Source organism: Sceloporus undulatus, chromosome 6, assembly GCF_019175285.1.
Source record: "Sceloporus undulatus isolate JIND9_A2432 ecotype Alabama chromosome 6, SceUnd_v1.1, whole genome shotgun sequence".
Classification (NCBI taxonomy): Eukaryota; Metazoa; Chordata; class Lepidosauria; order Squamata; family Phrynosomatidae; genus Sceloporus; species Sceloporus undulatus.
The window spans coordinates 1,992,392-2,016,721 of NC_056527.1; the positions used below are offsets into that span (position 1 = coordinate 1,992,392).

The 24,330-nt window shown below is 44.1% G+C and overlaps 1 protein-coding gene across 1 annotated transcript; it reads right to left on the bottom strand.

Moving 5' to 3' along the window:
* Window positions 1-12,009: 12,009 nt before the first annotated feature.
* Window positions 12,010-24,213, bottom strand: CDC25A (cell division cycle 25A). Its single transcript, XM_042476550.1, has 13 exons — window positions 24,137-24,213; window positions 22,070-22,106; window positions 21,155-21,256; window positions 20,152-20,271; window positions 19,303-19,446; window positions 18,389-18,466; window positions 17,702-17,854; window positions 17,350-17,454; window positions 16,625-16,687; window positions 16,296-16,394; window positions 15,415-15,545; window positions 15,123-15,234; window positions 12,010-14,624 (listed from the first exon to the last, which is right to left on the bottom strand). Exons 1-13 carry the CDS (start codon window positions 24,181-24,183, stop codon window positions 14,484-14,486), a joined length of 1,332 nt encoding a protein of 443 aa, XP_042332484.1. The 5' UTR covers window positions 24,184-24,213; the 3' UTR covers window positions 12,010-14,483.
* Window positions 24,214-24,330: the final 117 nt, after the last annotated feature.

A 24,330-nucleotide genomic window follows, 5' to 3' on the forward strand; every position in this document is an offset into this window, starting at 1 on the left:
ATGCGAATCGATTTGGATCATAGAATCCTAGAGTTGGAAGAGACCCCAAAAGGGCCTTGATCCAGTCCAACCCCATTCCTCCGCCATGCAGGAACTCTCAATCAAAGCATTCCCACTGACAGATGGCCATCCAACCCCACTTTAAAAACCTCCAAGGAAGGAGGCTCCATCATATTTGCAGAAACCATACACCATATTGGCAAAATGTCAGGAATATAGTCTTCCAGGACAGGGCCACTTAGCCCAAAAAACCCACAAAGAACTATGGCTTCCAGCCATCAAAGCCTTTGACTTCAAATTAGTTTACAGATTGGAAACTGCTTCGGGAGTGCTGAGTTCAGTGATAAGCAGTATAGAAACGCAAATGCTATGGCTATTGCAACCCCACAAGTCATCTCTTTTTGGAGGACAGAAGCCCCCTTGGAGTCTACGCATGAGGCTCAGAGAGCGCCTGGGCTGGAATTGGAGGCTGGCAGCGGACTCCGGGCGCATAGCCTTGAGTCACCCTTTATAAATACGGCAACAGCTGATTAAATAAGGAGCAGATCGAGGGTGCGTGGCCCGGCCTATGGGATATTCTCTGTCCTTTAGCTGTTCTGCTGTTCAGCTGATTCCTATCTGGAGATTAAAGGATTTGCCTCTCCATTAAAACTATTCTTCTTCTTCTCCTCCATGCACCAAGCTGCGGAGACAAAGAGGCGCATGTGTGCATGGGTTTGGTTTGCATACGCTCCAATTGCTTGTTTCACTTGTGCCCAGAAACCAATAGGCACACTGGAGTTGCCTCCTTCTCACAACACGGATCTACCAGAATTGAGGGCATGCTTATTAAATACCCCAGAGGACAGGATCAAAATTCAAAGTGACCTGAATAGATTAGAAAGCTGGGCCAAAACTAACAAAATTAACTTCAACAGGGAGAAATGTAATATCCTACATTTAGGGTGGAAAAATGAAATACACAGATATAGGATGGGGAAAACCTGGCTGAATGAGAGACTTCTACGCATGAAAAGGATCTGGGAGTCCAAGTAGACCAGAAGCTGAACATGAGTCAACAGTGTGATACGGCAGCTAACAAGGCCAATGCGATTCTAGGCTGCATCAATAGAAGTATAGTGTCTAGATCAAGGGAAGTAACAGTGCCTCTGCCTGTCCAATTAATTGTCATTAATACTCTTTTCTTCCTCGTTTTAAGCTCTGAAACTGGCCATTCAGCCCTCAGCAATTTGCATGATGGTTTTCTAAAGGGATATATAGAATCATAGAGCTGAAAGAGATGCCATGCGGGAAGATGCCATCAAAGCCCTCACGACAGATGGACATCCAGTCTCTGCTTAAAGACCTCCAAAGAAGGAGACTCAGCCATTCTCCAAGGGAACATCTTCCCCCGTTTAACAGCAATCATCCTCAGGAAATCCATCCTAATGTTGAGGAGCAATCTCTTTTCCTGTAATTTGAATCCACTGCTCTGTGTCCTAGTCTCTCGAGCAATAAAAAACCCAAGTTGGCTCCACGGCCAATATGATGTCCCTTCAAGGATTATAAAAGATATATTGCGGCCCACAAGGCAATTTCCTTGCTTTGCAATTAAGGGATTTTATAGGCACAAACGCAGGTTAGCAACAGAACTAGGTGAACACAAATGCAGAAAGTCAGCTGTGAGCAGAAGGGTCTCATCCAAATCCCCATTGCTGCCCCCAAACTCCCACAAACCTTCCTCTTTTGACTTCAGCCCCTTCTCATCAATATGGGATTAATACTAGCCTACTTTGCAGGGGTATTGTAGGGACAGCTTGAGCAGCATGTTCCATCTCAGTGCTAAGCGTTGCTTTGTGCCTCCCTATCACACTATTTTCTTTGCACAAACACAGTGATTCACAAGGCATGGCAAGAGGATGGACTTGAGCCCCGTGTCCTTCTTCTGGGGAAACGTGAAACTCCCAATGACCTTGTTGCAGATGGTCAGTGTGGCAAAGCGGAGGGAAAATGGAGACCACCAAAACCATCAGGGGATCAACATTAGCAGGCGGGTTATTAATTTCGCCTACTTGCAAGAGGAAGGGCAAGTTATTTTCCCCATCCATTATGATTCAAACATCCTTAAATACAAAGAGGCTTACAAGCACAATGCATACATAGGCAGGACAAAGAAGTAAAATGCAAAGGCAGGCTTGTTACTGAATGTCAACAAAAATAGTGACCACAGAAGACCTACATACATTCAATCTAGGCAATGAAGAGATTTAAACTGTAAGAATGTTCCCATACCTTAGATCAAACATTGATCCTAATGGAGACAGCAGTCAGGAAATCAGAAAACTGGGAATGGGAAGGGCAGCTACGATGGACCTAGGCAAGTTCCTAAAGAGTAAAGATATATACAACTGTGTGCAAAAGTTAGAATTGTACAAGCCATTTTATTTCCCCATCGCCATGGATGGATGTGAGAGCTGGACAGTGAAGAAAGTGGATAGGAAGAAAATGAACTCATTTGGGATGTGGGGCTGAGGATCCCATGGATGGCCAAAAGGACGAACCAATGGGTCCTAGAGCAGATCAATCCTGAAACCTCCCTGGAAGCCAGGATGACTAAACTGAGGCCACATATTGAGAAGGAAGGACTCAATGGAAATGACCATAATGCTAGGAATGAATGAATGAATGAAACTTGAGATCCTGAGATCACGGCGGTTTACAACATCTAATAAAATACAAATACATCTCAACAAAACCCCCATTTTAAAACAGTACAAAACATAGATAAAAATCCATCATTCATTCCTAACCATTAAAACCAATTAAAAACAATAACAATCCAATACAACAACACAGTCCATACACAATATACCAGAGAGAATGACAATCAGGAGATGTGGGGGAAGGCTTGGCAAAATAGGTGAGTCTTCAGGTTTTTCTTGAAAGACTCAAGGGAAGGGGCTGAGCGGAGCTCATCAGGGAGAGACTTCCAGGACTGCGGGGCAACAGCAGAGAAAGCCCTCTGCGCAGTCACAGCGTATCTCACCTTAGGAACTCTCAAGAGTGTTTTCCCACCCGACCTGAGAGTGCGGGCCGGATTATATGGGGAGAGGCGGTCCTCCAAGTACTCTGGGCCCAAGCCATTTAGGGCTTTATAGGTAGCGACCAACACCTTGTATTGCGCTCGGAAGCGAATAGGCAGCCAATGTAGATCTTTCAAAATAGGTGTTATATGACTGGCCCTGGAGCTGCCAGTGACCACTCTAGCTGCCATATTCTGAACTAACTGTAGCTTCCAGGTTTGGTACAAGGGTTGCCCCATGTAGAGCGCATTACAGAAATCAAGTCGAGAGGTTACCGGGGCATGTACCACTGTTTCAAGGTCCCCCCGGTCAAGGTAGGGTCGCAGCTGGCGTATCAGCCGAAGCTGATAACAGGCACCTCTGACTGTCGCATCCACCTGAGAAGGAAAGGTGGATGGAAGCAGAAAGAGAAGAAGACCCCATGCAGGATGGACAGATGGACGCTGTCCAAGCTCCCTGTCAGGCAGAGGAAAGCCAGCATCATCCCTGGGGACAGAAGCGGTTGGAGAGGAGATGAATGAGGTTAACCGATCGGAAAGCAGAGACCGTTTCCAGGAATATTGTTGGCATCTGCTGCAATGGAGCAAAAATAGATGCAACAGACCGACAGAGCATATTTATTGCTGAAGGAAAAGGAAAGAGAGCGAAGGCAGGGGCAGCCCAAGGCAGTGGAAGTGTGTTGCAGAAAAAGATAGTGGAGCTGAAGGCCTCCTCCTTGCTTTTTCCCTTCTTGTCTACAAACTTTGTTGGGATTTATAGTAAAACTGATAGTTTATATATTAAGCACAGCAGCAGCGTGTGATCCAACAGTATATATAGCTGAGCTTCTGGTAATTAAACAGGAAACATTGGTAAAGTAAAAACGAGACTTAAGTTTATTGTTACAGAGAATTCATCTAGGTCCAGTCTAGAAAAGTAAGTACAGTCGGCCCTTCTTATACACTGATTTTTTATACACGGATTCAAGCATCCACGGTTTGAAAATGTTCCAAAAAAGTATACATTTACCTTGATGTTCCATTTTTTATTAGGGACACCATTTTGCTCTGTCATTATATTTAATGGGACTTGAGCATACACGGATTTTGTTATACACGGGGGATCTTGGAACCAAATATAACAAGGGTCCACTGTAATCTGTAGGGAAAAAAACTATACTTAATAGAAAAGAAAAATGCAAGTATGCCTGCAAATATGAAGAAAACATCCCCTGAAGGACAGCTTTGTGGCTGTGTCCATCTTGGACCAAGGCAGCAAGAAGAGAGACAGAGAGTCATAAAACTCCTAGCCTTTAGTAGGGAATGGGAAAAGATAGGAAGTGACACACAGTCACACTGAGCCAGGAACGTAGAGATAAGCACTGATGCAAGATCTCAGCTCCAATTCTCTTTCACACCACAAATTAAAGCACTTTGATTCCACTTTAACTGTCATGGTTTGATCCTCCTATGGAATCCCAGAGAGATAATGCCAGGACAGTTCAAAATGGGACCACATATTATAATTTTGCTGTGTGCATGAGACCCATTGTGACAGGGTCCATATCCTGAGTTAAGAAGCAGTCCACTTGGGCAGCTGCCTCCTTCCACATCCTTCCTCAGGTGGATCTCTCCAAAGTGTCCAGCAGAAGGTCAGCTTTCACAGTCCTTCTGCTCCAAAATCCGTCTAACTGGAAATCCTAGGACTCAACATTGGCAGCGGGAGGCAGCTTTTGGATGCAAAGCATGGGATCTGAATCAAAGCCCATCCTGCCCTGGGGTCTAAATATGGGACCCCCATTTGTCCAGGGCTGGTTCTCCCCCCTGCAGTGCTTCTCTGGCATCTCAGGGCAGAAAAAGAGTCTTTTCCACCTTGGCAGACACCTTTTCCATACAACCAGAGAAAAGACTATACACATGGGCATCACCAACACAAAAACCAAATAGATTGTATAATAGGAAGCAAAAGATGCAGAAGTTCCATTCAGTTGCCGACTGTGATACAGACCAGAAACTACCTAAAAATAAGAGTGAAGCTGAAAAAGAAACCAGAACCAGTCATCATACCAAAATATGATCTGAACAATATTGCAGCAGTATTAACTGACAACGTAAGAAATAAGATTTGGGCTATTAAGCATCATCGACCAAGAATCAGAAAAACTAGTCAGAAGCCAAGGACAAAACCAAGGAAGAATGCAGACAGACACTTTCATGGTGAGGGGGAAATAAAGTGGCTTGTATGATTTTAAATGTAGTGCTTGGTTGTATATCTTTGCTCTTTAGGATCGTTTCTAGCACTTTCATCCCTGCCTTCCCTGTTTTTAATCTTCTGATTTCTTTATTACAGTCCCTGTCCCAATCAATGTTTGATCCCAGGTGTGAGAACTCTTATCATTTCTATGTCCTCATTGTCTAGACTGAATTTGTATAGACCCTCCATAGGTCATTATTTTTGTTTTCTTAATGTTCAACAATACGTCTGCAGCAAATAGTGCTTTGGAAAGTTGCTTTCCAAAGTCCAAAATAACATCTTCCAAGTTCCAACTGCATACACACAGAGTTCCAATTTGATTCATGTCCATTCAGAAACACACACACTTAAAGAGATCAGGATATGCTTTCAAAGTGAGAGTAAAAAAAGTGCACATTTTGTGTCGTACATTTGGCGCAGAAACGATCCAGATGTGATGAAACCCCTCAGCTTTGCCCTGTAGGGCTGGGAAGAGCACCGGTAAATCTGGGTTGGAGGCAAAGAGCAGCCAAGGTATTGGTGGGCATCTTCCTCCTCCTCTTCCATGCTGGAGTCTACTTTTGGTGTGGCTGCATCCTGGCCAATGCCCCGGCCTTAATCTAGACGCACGTGTCACGTTTCCAGGAGAGCTTTACTAAAAAGAGTAATCTCGCTTGAGCCAGATTTCAGTCTGGAGATTTGGAACAGCAGCTACACATCTTGCATGATCAGCTGAGCAGGACCAAGAAATGCGGGGGGCTTCTGTAGATCCACGCAGGCTCACACACAAGGGCTGCCATGCCACCTTTACTAGTTTAAAGCACCTACAGACCATCAAAGACACCATGCAACATACCATGGAAGACGTTTCTCTAGATAGTTCAAAATATTCGCAAGGCTTACCTGACCTGGTTGTTGCTATTCATGTGTGCAACATGTCGAGCTGCTCTTTTTGGTGGTGCTGGGGCCCACTGCTAATCTTTCCACTCTATTTCTGCCTCTCATACCAACATTTTTCTGTTCAAAAGATAACGTCCAGAACACATCAACTTAGCTAACTCAGATATAGCTGTATTAAGAAAACCATGTGTTATCTTCCACAAGCTGTGGATAGGGCTGGGTCTATCCCTAGCAGCACTTTTCTCCATGACACAAACTCTCAGTCTAGTGGAAGTTATTTTTTTCTGAATCACAAAAAATGCATCCCAGGGGCAGCCCACCTGTGGCAGGGAAGGAGGCTGACATTTTAAATGCTTTCAACTGGGGACCACCTATCAGAATGAGTTGCTCTGTACTTCCAGTATGGAAAGACGCCCAGATCAGGCGTAACTAATTTAACGGAAGCTTTCTTCTCATGGACGAAGGCCGCACAAGCCCTCCAGATACAGAGGCCAGCACCTAAAGGTGGAGGGGCAGATGGTTAGCTGCAGATGGCACCAGACAGATGGTCAAAGCCATCCTGGGGCGCCTTGGAGGTTTTGAGTCTGGAGGGGAGCAACTGCCACACTGCAAAGCAGTTGGGTCCTTGGGTCTCTAGCAGAAACCATGCTTGCATTCAAAGTCACCTTGAGGACTCACTATGGCCAACTCAAAGTCATCAAATTCAGCAGGCCTCTTCTTGCTCTTATTTTTGCACAAATGACACTAAATGTGGCAGTTCCTTTACTGCTTTTTCAGCAATTCACACCCATAGCCATCTTGATCCCTCGGGACTGGTAGATCCTCACCAGATTTGCAATGCTTTGACTGCATATATATTAAGAACAGGAGTTTCCCCCCTTCCAGAAGGGCTCCACAATTGAGATAGGATTCGTGCAGGCCTGCAAGTATTGTTGGACTGCAACTCCCATCAGGCCTGCTCAGCAATTAATCAGGAGGCCTTGCGTAACACACAAAGCAGCCCAGGCCTGATGGGAGACGCCATCTTAGTGCTCTCAACCCAGTTCTCCCACGCATCTGTTATCTCACTCCTATCTCTGGTGAAGGAAAGTCAAAGAAAATGCCCACATTGTCACAGAACCTGCATCTCTTTCAAGTTCCATCCACCAGCTTTCCGTCACCTGGAACCTTCAAGATGTGTTGGACTGCAACTCCCAGAGTCAATCTGGCCAGATGTTGGTCTGAGTCCCAAACCTTTCAAAGGAGACCAGGATTTGGGGATGGGGAGACACACCTCACAGCATTTTTAGATTGTGAATGCTATTAGCAAACCATTTGGAAGATTTGAGCTCAAATCCTGTCTCAGAAACACATGTTCAGGCCAGCGCTGCACAGATCATCTTCTGTAAACACAGAAACTGTGGTAGCCAGTCACAAGGCACTGCAAGAAGACACCATGAGGTTCTGCTCATCTCTTTTCCCCATTTAGGGACAAGCTCAGATGAACACAATAGATGCTTTGGGCTTGCAAAAGACAACAGTAGTAGCACCACCCAGCGGGGGCTTCTGCTCACAAACAACTTCGGCACATAAACTGAGTATCCCTTAGGGAAAAAGTTGAAATACTCCAAAACCCCAAACTTCTTTCATGGGTGGGCCAAGATAGCAACACACCTGCTTTCTGGTGGATCGACATACACAAACTTTGTTTCATGCACAAATTAAAAATCTCTTCCAGCAGGCCTTTCCAGATTAGCCTTTCCAGACTAGCCTCCCCTCACGGCTTCACTCGCCCCGTTCCCCCCCAGAAGATCCTTGGCCCGCCTCAAATCTCCCCAAAATTTTTAGCAGACTTGTATTTGAAGTTTTTAATTTAATTTAATCGTAATCCATTTGTTGTTTAATTTCTATTTTATTGCTCTTCAGTTTATGTTTTATGTTTGGGGGAGGGTTGGGATGTGGGACTGTTTCAGTGCAAATGTGAATTTTTATATTTTATTGTTATACTTCTGTTGTAATCTGCCTTGATTCCTCTGGGAAAAAGCGGAACGTAAATAAATTATATTATTATTACTACTACTACTATTATTATTATAATATTCTTATTAAAATATTGTATAAAATTACCTCCAGTCTGTGTATAAGGTGTATATAATAATAATAGTAATAATAATAATAATATTTTATTTATATACCGCTTTTCCACAGATCAAAGCGGTGTACAGACAATTAAAACCATACAATTACAGAACTCTAAGCACAATCATTTGCCTTCAAGGGTAAGCAGGGAATTGATGGCAACAGGGTAGATAACTTCATTCTTCAGAGGGGAAGGCTTGACAAAAAAGAAGAGTTTTAAGCCTCTTTTTGAATGTTTCTAGGGGGGTTGTCAGATGGAGCTCCTCAGGTAGATCATTCCACATCCGTGGGGCCACCGCTGAAAAGGCCATCTGGGATGTGGCAACATATTTGGAAGGTGGAATTACCAGTAAGTTCTTCCCAGATGTTCTGAGTGTTCGGGGCGGATCATATGGGGAGATGCGGTCCCTCAAGTAACTCAGGCCCAAGCCATGTAGGGCTTTATAGGTAGTGACCAACACCTTGTATTGCACTCGGAAGTGAATGGGCAGCCAGTGAAGATCTTTCAAGATAGGTGTTATATGGTCAAACCTGGACGCACCAGTGACCAGTGACCAATCTGGCTGCCATATTTTGTACTAATTGAAGCTTCCGGACTTGGTACAAGGGTAGCCCCATGTAGAGCACATTATAGAAATCTAATCGAGAGGTTACCAGAGCATGTACCACGGTTTCAAGGTCCCTTTGGCCCAGAAAGGGCCGCAGTTGGCGTATCAACCGAAGTTGATAGCAAGCACTTCTGACCGTCGCATCTACTTGAGATGTCAACTGCAGAGACGAGTCCAGAAGTACTCCTAAACTGCGAACTTCGTCCTTCAGGGGAAGTGTGACCCCATTCAGGACAGGTGGATAAATGTCCTTTCTAAGGCCTGGGGGACCTATCGCCAGTACCTCCGTTTTCTCTGGATTCAGGCTGAGTTTGTTTTCCCTCATCCAGCCCATTACTGACTCCAAGCAGGCATTCAGAGGAGAGACGCCATCCTTGGTCACTGCATCAGTCGGAGACACAGAGAAGCATATTTGGGTGTCATCAGCGTACTGATAACGCCACGCCCCGTGTCTCCGGATGATCTCTCCCAGCGGTTTCATGTAAATGTTAAATAGCATGAGAATGGCTCCTTAAGGGACACCAGATGTAAGCGCCCTCTTATTGGAGCAGACGTCCCCCAGCTGCACCATCTGGAATCTACCCGAGAGGTAGGAACGGAACCACTGGAGCGCAGTGCCCCCGATGCCCAGCTCTCTCAGGCGTTCCAGAAGGATACCATGGTCAATGGTATCGAAAGCTGTCCAAAAGCACCAACAGAGTCCATGCCCAGACGGAGATCATCGACTAAAGCGACCATGGCAGTCTCAACTCCATAACCCACTCTAAAGCCAGTTTGAAATGGGTCGAGATAATCAGTTTCATCCAAGACAGATTGGAGCTGGAAGGCAACTGCTCTCTTGATCACCTTGCCTAAGAAAGGGAATAATGAGACCGGCCTATAGTTGTTCCTTATCAGGGGGTCGAGGGAGGATTTTTTAAGTAGCGGTTTGACTATCGCTAGTTTTAAACTAGATGGAAATTTTCCCTCCCTGAATGATGCGTTAATTATGCGCCGCAATAATGATGTTACCACCTGGGCGGTCAGCCAAGAAGGACAGGGATCGAGAGAGCATGTCGTCTTCCTAACACTTCCAAGAAGCTTGTCCACTTCATCAGTATGTACAAACTCAAAGTGATCCAGTTTAATAGAGTCCACAGAAGCTCTGGATACCTCTTCTATAGTTTCTGTTGAAATGCCAGCGTCAAGATCAGCCCTTATCCGAGAGATTTTATCTGCAAAGAAGTTGTTAAAATCGTCACAGCTGGCCTTAGTTGGTTCTAAAGTAGGGTTCAGAGCGGGAGGAAGCTGGGTCAGCTCCCTGACCACCCTGAACAACTCTGCTGGACGTGACTCTGCAGACGCAATATGCGCAGCATAGAAGGAGTTCTTTGCTGCACTTATTGCCACTCCGTAAGACTTCAAAAGAGCCTCATGGAGTATAAATAAATAAATAAATAAATATATACATACATATATATATTGTGGGTGGGGCTTGTTGCATGTTGGGGAAAAGCACGTGTTTCAGCACACAGTAGCCCTCGTGAGAAACAAACTTACACGGCTCGAGCAGTAACAGCAATACTTTAATGTAAACTTCCCTTCACCATAACAAGTCCACAACTCAAAAAGTCCCCGTTGTCAACCCTTTGCCTATTCCACCGATAGACTTCCGCAGGGCTGGAGGTTCTATTGAAGAATGGGCTGAGTTTCTTCAGGCCCCTTCCGTCTTCCACCCGAATACTTTTCTAAGGGCTCCACATCCGCTTTCTCACGTTCCTTGGGAACAGGTCCTACCTCCCATTTATCTCCTTTACAATCCCACCACTGACCTTCCAAATTCCCCCTTTGGGGTAAACTCCATTCCTCCGAGTCTTGGAGTATAAAGTCTCCTTCCTCCTGAGGGCTCCTCAATACTACCTCCTGGTGCGGCCCTCTTCCTCTTCCTCCAGAGCGCCTTTGGAGAGGGGCTGAGGTCCCGTGCCGCTGCGGGCTCCTTTTTACTATTTCTGTCCCTTTCGCGGCCGCTACTTCCCGGTCTCCTCTTCCGCGACCCCCTTCCCCGCGCTTCTCTGCCCCTCTCTTCTTATACCCTCAGGGCTTCCCCTTTGCTCCTCCCTCTGCTCTTCATTTCCTCCGGCCTCTGGCCCCTCCTCCCTCCTTACTGAGTCCTCTCTACCCACCTGGCCCCCATTAGCCTCTCTAGCTCTCTCTTCCTCCATAACCGCTTCATTACACACACATATATATATAAAAATGAACGTTACGTTTAGACTAGGGTCCCATCTCCAAGGTATCTTTGCATTACATCTATGCAAATATTCCAAACCCCCCCCCCCCTGAGACTTTGGGTCTCAGCCATTTTGGACAAGGGATAATTAGTCTTTACTTGGCAGATAAATCTCTTTTTAGAGAATAAATAACTAAAGCATACCACTGATTTAAAATGTGGTCTACAAACCCTCCTGAATGCATGTGAAGATTATTCTATGGGAGATTTTGAAACATGGCCACAGCTGGCCACTGTCTGTGTGCATGTACAAAAATGATTTTATCGGGTCTGACTAAATAATTCAGATTTTATGCAAACAGAACAACGGCTTGGTATTCTCCACCATGTGCTTTCATGTAGCCACTCTGAACCCCAGTGGACTGGTATTGATCCATTACCCTTCACAGCAGAAACCAGAGGGCTCCTTTCACTTGATATCACTTCCCTTCCTGAAGCCAACTCTGCGCTAACTCTTGTGGGGCAATGAGTCAGACAAGGGCTACCATCGAGACACTTTGTCATGAGTCTGACCCTGTTGTCTATGTCACACTCCATCCCTCTTTGACATAGAAGCAGATACCTTTTCACAGTTACCACGTTACTTCCACCAACCTTTGTGTATTCCTGCATGACAGAATGGGGTTGACTGGATAGCCCTGGTGGTCTCTTCCAAGCCTGTGATTCTAAATACACTGGAGATTAAAAATTAATGGCACACTTTAATGTGGTGTATATTCTGCTTAGGAACAACGTGCAAAGTTTTCAAGATATGTGGTTTCCTTACCTGGAGGGTCTTCATTTTGCTAGAACCAGCCTAGAAGCCACTGCTCAAAGGTAAAAGAAAAAAATGACAGAGAGATTGGGAATGAGGCTATTTATTCCCCCAAGGCAACAAGATGGTGTCAGAGGCCCCTTTGTCTTAATCTCAATTCAAACAATGCCTTCCCTCACCCTGAAAATATTTACCATATACTAAAAGCACACCCCCCCCCCCCCGGTCTCAAATGAAATGGACATTTGCACAAATTAAAAGGACAAACAGCAACTTGAATGAACAATGCATATTTCATAATACCAAGAAATGCATGGAAGGGAGATGGTATTATAAGGATTCCAAAGATCCCTCCCTTTGAGATCTTCTCAGGAAGAAGCCTGCCCTTGAGTCACCAAGTCATCTAGTGCTCTGCTGGATCCTGTAAGAGTAGAAGGAAGCCAGGACCCTCCCAATGGGGATTTACTGCGGAATCATCTTCTGCGGATGGCACACCTTCCTCAGACTGCATGAGGAGGGACTGTTTGTAAGTAAATACTGATCACTGGCACAAATGGCTATAAATAACAAGGGTGACACTTCCTATCTGGTACAGACACTTGATGCAGATGTCAAAAACAGATGGAACATTTAGTCCAAGATACAAACATTTGTGCAAATATCCAATCCACCTCATTAAGAGGCAGCTGCTGATTCCCTATTATGGTATTTTGTGGGGGACTCAGCTGTGTTACTGACACACAAATCTTAAGGATTAAAACTTACAAGGCTATGGAGCTAAAAACCTTCCCTCTCTGCATCAGCAAATGCTTACATGTAAACCACTTTTAATACTGACACACACACAAACACTAAACCATGGTTTATCACTGGGTTCATTGTCCCTCCAAGTTGTTTCCTATGGGCCTGGAGAACAAAAGTTTGTGGGCATTTAGTTTCACTTTCCCCCAATCTCAGCTTGTTACTGTGTACAAACCAAGGATCCCAGTTTCTTAAATATGTTGACCAGCTTTGGAAAAAGCCAAGTTCAATCCAAGGATGACACAGCTTAATTTATGGGTCTGTGATCAACCACACACAAGAAGCCTAGTTTAGGAGAAAGTCAAACTAAACATTACCAAAGAGGCCGAGGGTAGAGAGACGGTCTGACCCCAGGTATTTCTACAGACGTATCCCAGCTTGCACAACTTCGTGCTCAATTAGGGCTGGGAAACCATACCACTCTTCTGATGTAGAACTATACCTCCCAGCAGCCCTAGTCAATGCAGCCAAAGTGAACAACACTGGAAGTTACAGTCCCATAACTCCGGAGGGTCACACTATTCCCACCACTGTGTTACCCTATGCCTGTGTTTCACACAAGAAAACAGCCACATGCATAAGAGCTGCAGCTTCTATAGCAAAGTCCCTGGCTGGGCTCTGAACTACTGCAGCCGTTATGAGGCAAAATAGACTGATACCAAATAGCTGTTCTAAGTAACTAACATTAGCCCTACGTTTTAATTCCTCCTCCTAAATGTCCTTGGCATCTACAGCTCAAGTGGAAACAAAGGCAGTGTAATGAGCCCTGCCAAGAGGAACCATCTTCTTCACATCCTTCATTTACAACGGTTCAAAATTGAGGTCTCTCTTTAAATATGTTAGTAAACCTAAGACTGTGAGTGATGGGGGCAGGTGGGATGGGGGGGAGACAAGCCATGATTGTGCCAAGTCTGGTTTAACTTCTCAGGCATGCTGCAATTTTACTTTCCAAATGGACACACAGGGGCTGTGTGCACACATCTGTGCGATTTTCATCAGAATGCCTGCAAGCTACTCTTGGCACTAGGTTGCTTCACGCAGGACCAGCCATGCGGCTTCATCTGAAGAAAACTACTCCTACCTATTGAGGAACCCCCACGTTCCTCTTTTACAAACCAAATCAGGTGAATATGTCACCAAGATTAGATTCAATACTGCAAACCCAAAGACTTAAGTTACAGAACATGATGACACAGCTTCCTGTTTGATAGCTGATAACAAGCTTTTTGTGACCAAGCATTAAGCTGAGAGAAAAACTTCTTTCACACCCCCCCCCCCCCCCACACATTTACTCAGCTGTGAATTTCTCACTCATAAAATCAAGGGGAGAAGGGGAGCAGCTCAGAGGACAGGCTCCAAAGGCCCACATCCTGACTCACTCGTTGCCCTTCTAACTGAACTGGACCATGACACCAGCCAGGTAATTCAGCCATAGATAACAGCTTCTTTAAAAAGGCATCATTTAAAAATCCACAATAAAATCTAACTAATGCTCCATTCTCCTGTTCACATATAGATCTCATTCACACAGATTGTCTTAAGAGGCACAAGGTAAGATCCTGGATTCACAACAGCAGGCAGATTCTTAGGGTCCAAGACTGCAATGAGGCCATACAAGTGTCCCACTTTGTCTTTTGGGATGTGATTCGGCCAACAGTTATTTAGTCCTGCGAGAAAAGCAGCTAAAGGAATGGAGCAGCTCTGACATCCCACCAGGCAGGCAAGTAAGTGGAATCCGGCTGCCCTGGTTGGTGGAGCTTTCATAGCTTCTTCAGGCGACTGTAGTGTTCCCTTTTGCTCTTCTCACCTGCCCAGGTTCTGCTCTTGATGCGGAATTTGCGCAAGTCTTCCTTGAAGTCTTCATGGTGCATGGGCCGGTAGCCCTGAGGCTCACAGTAGCTCTGTAACAGAAGATTGTTTTTGTAATTGACGATATCCACAAAAACTCATGAACCCCTGGTGATACACTGACTGCCCTTATGCGAACCAACTTCCCACAAATCAGAGCTGCTATCTACGTTAGCCTCTGTTTCTGTAAAACTTACACTTTCGATATAGATTTGGCACCTCTTCTAGGAAATGAGACCTTTAATGCACATGTGCATCTCTGTTTCAAACTTGTGAGCCACCTTGAACTAGAGTTTTGTGAGAGCTGGGACAGTTCCTGGTTCCCTGACCAAGTATAGAGATTGTGGATTAAGCATTCAGTTATCAAACTCTCACTGAACATGGTGGCTTTGGACCAGTTACTCTCCTCCCATCACAGCCTGTTCTGAGGATAGAATTAGGAGTCAGAAAGCCCCCGGGTGATACTTTCAGCTCTAAAGGGAAGGCAGAACATATAGGCAAGAAAGCGGCATAAACAACAGGAATGCAAAATCAATAGATGTGACACTTACCTTGCATTTTAGAAAGAAGTCCTTATAGCCCCCTTTCAGAACATAGAGTTCAGGGTAGTGCAAACTTGGGTACTCATTACCCAGTCGGTCCCTCTCCCTAACAAACCGACACCTGCAGTGAAAGAGGAGAGAGTTAAAAATGTAACTCTCAGCAAGTTATCGGTAGACGGATGTCTCTTCTAACAGGAAAAGAACCACACACTGTATCACACTGCCCAGAATATCTACACATTCAGAAAATGCAGGTTCCTGATCTATGAAAAAGTGAGAAGTGGACCATAGAAGAACTCACATGCGAGGGGCCCGCTCTGATGAGAACTCGCAGTGGAAAACTATGATGATTCGCTTGTTGCCTGAGGACACCATGGGCTTCTTCAACAGAAAGTTCTCCACATCTTCTTCCATGTGAAAGTTTACAGCACCCTGAGAAGGAAGATTCAGCAGCAGAGGGGTCGATCATAGGATTACAGAATTGGGAGGGGCCACAAGGGCCATCTGGTCAGGGGTTCCAGTACTTGCAGGGACAAACTCAGAAGGTGGTGCTGGGGGACTCCTGTTCAACACCTTGGCCTCTGGACTGTTTTCTTCCCCATGAGGCTCAACATAAACTCAAAACTGCTAGGAGAGGCTAGCCTGAGTGGCAGAATTCAATGCCATTAATATGCTGATGACACCCAACTACATCTCACTTCCATCTAGGTCCAATGAAACTGTTTCAAAACAAAACCAGTCTTTTGACAGTAATGCAATAGATGCCAATAACAGATAAACTTAATCCAGGCAAGCCAGAGGTGCTTCCGGTCAGTCAAAGGGCAGATCAGAGAACAAGGATTCAACCTGTGCTTGATGGGCCTACATTCTCTCTGAAATCTCAGACTCATAGCTTGGGTGTAGTCCTGAGCCTTGCTGCTCATTTTGATGGTGGGTGTTAGGGCACTTGCACAGTTAAAACTAGCAGCCAACTTAGGTGACCTTTCTTTGATAAGAAAACTTCAAAAAATCCTAACTTCACAGTATTGCTAAAGGACAAAACCAACATGAATTGCAAGCAACACCTCCAAGCATTAAGCCAAATGCCTTGCTTTTAGATTCACCCTTGCAATTGTGAAATCATTTCTGGTACTTCCCAATTTATCTAGGATGCGAAGAACTAATGCTGGCCCTTTGGCTTACCTTAATATGACCTCCTTCATACTCATAGGGATATCTGCAGTCAATGATCACACATTCCTTGATGACCCCTGAAAACTTTCCATTCAGCACTGCCACAATCTGGAGAGAAGAAGTCAAACATTACACCTTACGCACACACTGCCAAGTTACACAAACTTCTTTTGTTTCAATGGGAAAACAAGCTGAGCAGCTAGTGAGGATGGGCTGATAAATCCTCATCAGACCACTAAGTGATCTTTTCCTACCCAAAAAACCATGACCCCAGGGGAGAGAAAACCATTTTGCCATCCATGTGACGCCAATGAATACTGGAACATACAATTGCTTACCATTTCTGGGTCAATGTACTTCAGGTCTTGATGTTTCCCACTGACCGTGTGGAAAAGATAACCCTAAACAGTGGAAAGAGACCCCTTGTTCAAAGTGAGGGAAACTGAAGCATCACAGAATGCAGAAGAGGGCAGGGTAGGAGTCCTTCACCAAGATCCTCTATGACCACTGGCAGAGTGTGAATCTCCGCCAGCAATCGAAATGGGAAGACTATGGACAATATCCAGCCGCAATTTTGTGGTTGAGGGTGGAAGAGCCACTGTCCTCCTGGAACTCAAGGGGGCATCACCTCTTCCTGGTTTCAGAACAGTAGCCATCCCATCCTGCCACCCTGTCTAACTATGGGAACATGCCCAGGAACCATCAAGTGGTGTTGCACAATTACTATATCTTATACCCTCTGCATCAGCCTAAAAACTACATATGCTGGCTGGCATTATGGGAAGGTACACCAGTTTGTCGCAATATGATTACAGTTCTTGTCCCCATTGAAATGTACAGTTGGCCCTCGCTTTACGCGGGGGATCCGTTCCAGACCCCCCCCAAAGCAAAAAGCGCGTAGGCTCAAGCCCCATTGGATAAAATGGGGTTTGGGCTCGCTGGGCAGCTGTGTGTGTGCGCTGCCACCACACCATTATTTCTATTGCCAGGCAGCTTCAGCATAATGTCGTGGGCTCACTGTATAATCCAACAGAAAGATAAGAGGGAATAAAATCAATATTACCTTGGAAAAGTCTCCAATTAGATCCCTTGGGTCACTATCCAAAAGACTCTCTATCTCTCCTGAAGATGACGATGATGACAACTGTGTTCCACCCAGGACCAGACTCTGTACAAAGTGGAAAATAAAGGTGAGGGGGTAAAATTCATTTCATGATGTATTAACACGTGCACACAAGCATTTACTGCAAGTTCCAATCTGCAAAGGTGATGCTGACCACCCAGAAGGACTGAGAGGCCTTCAAATATTAAGGGGGAAACCAGAAATCAACACAGAGCATTCCTCTAAAGCTAGCTGCTTTAAAAGGAAAGGAACTGTGAAGCTCTCAGATTGCATTTGGTCCCTAGGTACCAACCTTCAGGTCAACAGAAGGTGTGCCGCAGACATTTCTCCTCCTCTTACTGAAACCTGGCGAAGTGTCTTCTTGGGACCTCTCCATCCTTTTCAGGGCCATCTTGGTCATGCTGTATGGTTTACTCTCCATGCCCACCGACCGGCATCGTTTGTTCTGGACAAAAGCCAGAACAGCATTTTATTAGAGCCTGGCAGACAAAGGCACCAAACTAAACTCTTGACTTGCAAGCTGTCATTTTTACAGCAAATTTGAAAATATTGCAAGAACAGTCACTGCCACTGTAGGGGAGCAAGAATACTGCATTGAGTGCTTGGGAAAGATCAAGTGCCAAGCTGCCAAGTTAAAAAAAAACAACAAGGCATGGAGGGAGTTGCACAAATAATTTGGGTTATGAAGTCACACCACAGCAATGGAAAAGTCACTCAACTTGCACCTTGCAAAGACGCTCTAGTCGAGAAATCCAGGCTCTTGGGATGCAGATGAGCAACAGTCAAACAGGCCTCAGCAATTTATGTGTTGCACACCAAATTCTCTACACCTGAACAGTCAGGAAATATGGGCAACAAGCCAATTCTTTCTCCTAAATACCACGACAACTGCCACTAGAAGTGGACTCTAAACTTCTGGTGAAAGGTTTTGTTTTGAATGTAATCTCCAAGTTCCAGAATATTAAGACGGTCAACTTACATGGGCATCCTCCACATTTTTCATAACTAAAGGGGCTGTCCAAAGGCTTGCCACATCAGAGGTCCTCCCTTCATTGTTCTACAGGAAAGAATTCTCAAGATCAGTTATGGCATAGAAAACCCCCCACTGTCAGCAACTTACATTATTCTGAACTGATTACGCATTTTCTTTAAAAGGCACAGTAACTGACTGAGGTGTGGTAGCCACTCAAGAAGTCTTGGAATCCTGGATTAAGAGTTAGTGATTAACTCTTGTGCTGCTGACAGACATGAGGAGGAAGTAATGTTTTCATCACTCTCTAGCAAAAGTGGCAAAGTTGCTTCTCTGCCACCATCTCATCTGCACAGCTGTCTCAAGGAATGAAGAACAACTCTGTATGGGCTCAGGCTGAAACTACATTAAATAATGCCATTCTCAGTAGAGAACACCTTCCAAGACTTGCTGCTGCTGCTGCAGTTTGCACAATTTTTTTTTACAGCCTGACAATCAAGGCAGAGCTCCTGGAAACATGTAGTAGATTACATCTAACTAGATCCAGGTGGTCACAATAGCAACAGCCCCAAGCACCCTGAAAATGGTGCTCAAGATCCCAATGGCTCTTGCAGATCTCCCTGATTTTGGCAAAGGAGGTGGTGAAAGACAAGCATCTGGCACTTCACATCAACACTGATTACAGTATTTGGTTTTTATTCAAAAGGTGGCTTGAAAAGGGTCAAATATTTTTTTTATTTTTCTGTGTGAATTAATCAGCTTATCAATGCAAAAAAAAAGTGCATTATAACAATTATTATTTCTAAGGCCACTGGTTAAGGCAATTTGTGCTTTCTGTATGTCTACTTCTGCTGCAAGAAATTAATACAATTACCTTGCTAGAAATATGCTTTCTTCCTTCTTACTTAGTAATAATTACTTACACTGACATCCTGACCATCCATTATCTCTAAGAATCCATCATCATTCTCTTCCTCCTCCGTTTCGGAGATCTTTCGAGAACGCCGTCTGAGAAAAGCTGGGTTGCAGATTCCAACATCATTTCCAGTAGCTTCATCACTAGGAAACTAAAGAAAGGATATTTTAATCGTCACATTCAGCCCGCCGTTTCCCCCGGCCCTGAACAACTGCTTCACTTCCAACACAAACAATTCTCCTATAATCAGAACGTGATACTTAATAGAATGGGTGATCAAATTACTGCACAATGGATTTTCTATAACTGCCAGATGCTCATTGTTAGCAAACTGGCAGATTAATGAATGAAGATACATTTCTGTCTTTTCTTTTGATTTCTACGTTTCTAGCAGAGTGTTCCTTTGCTGTCTGGAAACAACTCTGAGCACACAAGCAGTGCTAAAAGGAAAATGGACCAATTTGAGTTTTTATCTTTTCAGTTAGTCTCATTAAAAGCAAGGGAGAAAGTCCTATATCTTAACTCCTACTGAAACCAATGGAAGCCACTTTGCACAGTCTAACCAGAGCAGAGCCTTGACTCTTCTGGGCACAAAATGTCCTCTCTGCCTTTACCAATGAAGCATTGTTGCTAAACCCACAGTCTGTCACTACTTCAGATCTCTGAGATTTTTACCTACAATTTTTGTAACCAAAGTGACTCTCCTACAAAACATGATGACTACAGGGTCCCCTTCTCTGTGCAAAGTGATTAACCCAGAAATCCTCCCTCAGTGTGCAATAGTGCCACAACCAGACCATCACTACAAAGCATTTTGACCTGCTATAACATGGGCCTCTATCCCTTGAATACATACCACAAATGCTGAGTCAGATTTCCGCCTCAGCTCTGAAGCGTCTTTTTCGTCTTCAATGGAAGAGGCACGCAGACAGCTACGAGAAACGGGTTGTGTTGGCTTCTTGAATTCAAAGGGTTCCTGAAGAAAAAGGAACAAGACAGGCTGTTACTACATTCTTAAGAGTCCAAAGGGATGAAGGTGGAAATACTTTTAAGCCAACAATCTTCAGTTTAGAGTGCAAATTCAAAGAAAATCTGTTCCTGACTGGCTCATTTGTTACACTACTCCCTAATCTTCTGTTAAGTTACAACCCTGTTCATCACCAACCTTTCTAATCAAGCTTCCCATAACAAAGCAAGTTCAACCCTGCACAACTACAGCACAAATGTGTTGTAGGGAAGGTGGAGGTAATCGCCACTGACAAGCATCTCCAGTGGAAAATGTAAACAGAGCTTGGGATTTGTATCTGTTAATCAGGAGCACCACCAATTATTTATCCCCCACTTGGACAAACTCCATTAAATTTCAACTCAGAAGCTAAAGAAAGAAGTAGCAAAATGGTTGAGATAGACCAGTGTGATTCAACACTGAAGTTGAAATTACTCCTCTGACACCGAACGACAGTAATTAACTGGAGAACCAACTCCTAATAATGTTTTAGGCATTCAGTTAGTATTGCATGACAGGAGACAGACACTTAGGCTGTGACATACTACTTACAGAAGCCCTTAAAGAATTTTATTACAGTCCTAACTAACCCTATCACACATCAAGAATTCACTTCTCTCTACATATAGTGAGGGGTTTTTTTGCATTTTAGATTATACAGCTGTTCCTGTGCTTTTCCTTTTCATTGTACTGCATTTTTATTTTTCTAGTTTTTCATAATCTGCCCAGAGAACTATTGTTATTGGGCAGAGTAGAAATAGAAGAAGAATAACGCTATTTCACGAAGCCATGACTAGTACTTAGGGTGTGATCACAGCCACCTCCCTGCTCAGGTATCCAAAAATGAACTCACGTTCTCCTTGTTCTCTTCAGGGCCACATGCCTGGAAGATGTCACAGTTCAGGAAATCTAGGTGGGTCCTCTTCAGAGCAGGGCTACATCCCAGGAGGCTGTGCTGCAAAGTGGGGAAAAGCAAAGCCACAGTCAGGTTTCTGTTTCTTTGTTTTCTCTCAATGAGACACTGGAAACAGCATAAAAATTATAGCTACTAGTTACACAAATATTCATACATCAGCCTTGTGAACTGCAAACTGAACTGATATTCAAAACAAAGTAGAAGACAGTAGCGTCTGACACATTCTAACACATTAAAAGGAAAAACAGCATTTCTCACTATGTTTCACTCCTCCTAGTAGCAAACCAAGGAGATGACTTTTTAAAGAAAGTGAACCCCACAGTATTTAGGTTGATAAGAATTGAATACATACAGCAGCCAGTGCATAAAGTGGCTGTGGGACCTGAGCAGTCATCCAGATATTACTGGACTTCAGCTCCTCGCATTTCTCATCGCTGGCTGTGCTCACTAGAATTGCATGGCACTATAGTGCAGCAATACTGGGAAGGCCACACTATTTCTACTGCAATGTAAAATGTCAGCTGGAAAACGTCACGGAAAAGAGATGGGAAGTGAGTAGTCTGGAGGAGACATGACTTGCTGGAGCAGGGATACACTGCAATATTTTGCTGCAGGCCCAAATATTTGTCCACCCTAGTTAGTCACACATTTAATGTCCTATGGCCGTGGTTTACATTCCTGCAGAGGGCTCTGTAAAACGTTCAGATCCATTGGTGCCAATATCAACAATTTCTAGTGTCTAAACTGTAATATACAAACTTTTTGAAGACTTATACATTACTGTGTAACAGAAACCCAGAAAGAATCATTTAGCATTGTTAACAAAGGGTCTCTTTCCCAAGGTTTACTTACCGGGAGAGAATGCATTCTTCGCATGGGCATCCGAAAACTAGGAGAACACAGGTACGCATTAAACTGAATTCAGACTGAATTTCAATATTCAAAATAAAATTATATTGACAGGCAACACAAAGCAAACTCAGGGCAGTGATGTCTGTTGATGGAGCCAACTTCACCCAATGCTCCTCCTCCCATTAAAAAAAATTAGCACATGAAAATCACAGGATAGATCACAAAACGTGCAACAACACCCCCAGCTTCAAAACATGAGTTTCCAAGCACACCAATTACTATTTTCATCAAAACACTTCTTCAAATAGCAACAGGAAGCGATGTGACATCATTTCTCATCACCATTTTTGGAAGCATTCAGATAAAGGTAGAGCAGCTTGTTGTTCCTGTTAGGGGCAGGGAAACTGAGCCCTGAGCCCTGTGCAGTTGCCCACCCCAGACTAGATAATACCTGGGACCCTTCAGATTGTACAGCTGTATGATTTTATGAATATTGATATCAGGCACAACTTGGAGGAGTACATGTGTCCTTCTGCAAGATAGCTTGGTATGTACTCCCAGAACTGGTTCTGGAAGTCTGGTAGTGGGGAGGACTGTGGGAGAAAAGGGGAGCCATGCAGTTCTGGAAGGTCCAATAGCATAGTCCTGGGTTTGGCTCTCAGGCTTTTCACAAAATCTCAGATTGCCCAGATGGTTAAGATTGAAATCAGCTCCAATATCCATCCAGTTAAGTTGAGATAAAGTTAATTCATATGCAGAGCCAGCCAGGTTACACAGCATGTCTTTGAATGTTGACTTCTAGGCATCAGCTGCCTGCACCACAGAGCTACTGTATTACAGTCTTTTATAATCGACGCTTTCTCCCCCAAGGAGACACACAGAAGAATGATGGCAAAATTATTCTACCAAACAGGAACATTTCCAAAGCCCATCTAAAAGTTGAGAGAGGGGCAGGACATTACCTAGCAGTGGGCAAAGTGTAGCATTTGGGCCCCAAGTGTGGCCCCCAAACCTCCTCCCAAAGCTTTCAGGCCCCCTAAAAATAAAACTGTGTATTTTTAAGGGTGATTTTTAACTTGAAACTCTACTCCCCAAAGACTCAAAATCACTGAAAACACCAGAGTTTTGTTCCCCAATGTAACATAAAAACCTGTCAAAACTAGAAAAAACCAAAACCAAAAGTGACATGACTCACTTCTTGTTTCAATTTTGGCTGTTTTTAATCCAGTTTTGAAGGGTGCTTAAAGGTATTTAAGATACATGAGGGGTTTGAAGGAACAAAATTGCTAAAGCTTGTCAAAGAATCACCTGGAAGTGCTGAGATTTTAGAGCAGTGATTCAGCCCACAGAAAGCTTTTAACCGAGCCATTCAATTAGCTAGAAGTGTCCAGAGTGCAAGTATCCACTGGTCAACAAATACAAACACTCAAGGTTTCATAAGCATGACTCTTTCATTTGTTCAAAGACAAAAGTTTCAGCACATAAGAAGGTAATCTTCTTACCCCACTATAGAGCTGATGCCAAAACCATTCTTCCCATGTTTAAAGTTAACATCCTATGTTAGCAAATATCATTTGATTTTACTAGTGTATGTACACTATCATCAGTATATCACATTCCTGTAACAATGGACAAAAGTTGATTTCAAGAACTCATTATCTAGGCCTAAAAAGGGAAGGCAACAGCCTGGCAATGGTATGAGAGAGCTCTTAAAATTGCCTTTGCAATTGTTCTTGCTCTTGAAGCCCAGAATGGTAGACGATAACTGATTATAACCTTCCAAAAAGGATGCATCCGCATAATCCTGATGTCAGGGAAGCACAGGCTATTACGTGACTGTAAGCACCTCCTAGAGGAACCTGCAGCCTCCACAAACAAGTCACAAGAGTACTTTTAGGAATACTTTCATGAAGTCAATGTACTGTGACCCTGAAATACACTGATAGCATGAACAGTCTCACCCCCAGACCTCCCAAAGTCATTTTTGGTCTGATGTGAAATGAGCTTCTCAACCTGGTCCCGCTAGGACACCCCATACAACACAAAGGTAGCTCATGTTCTACCTACGTTTCATCTTCAAGGTCTTTCATGCCAAGCAGGATGGGAGAATCCATACAGCATCCTGCAAAAGAGAAACTATATTACAGATACAGCAGGTGACAAATTAACAGCACGCAAGCATATTAGTTCACAACTATCTCCGTAAGGTAGCTGAGGAACAAAGGCCTGTTACAGACAGCCAAAATAAAGCTGCTTCGAGT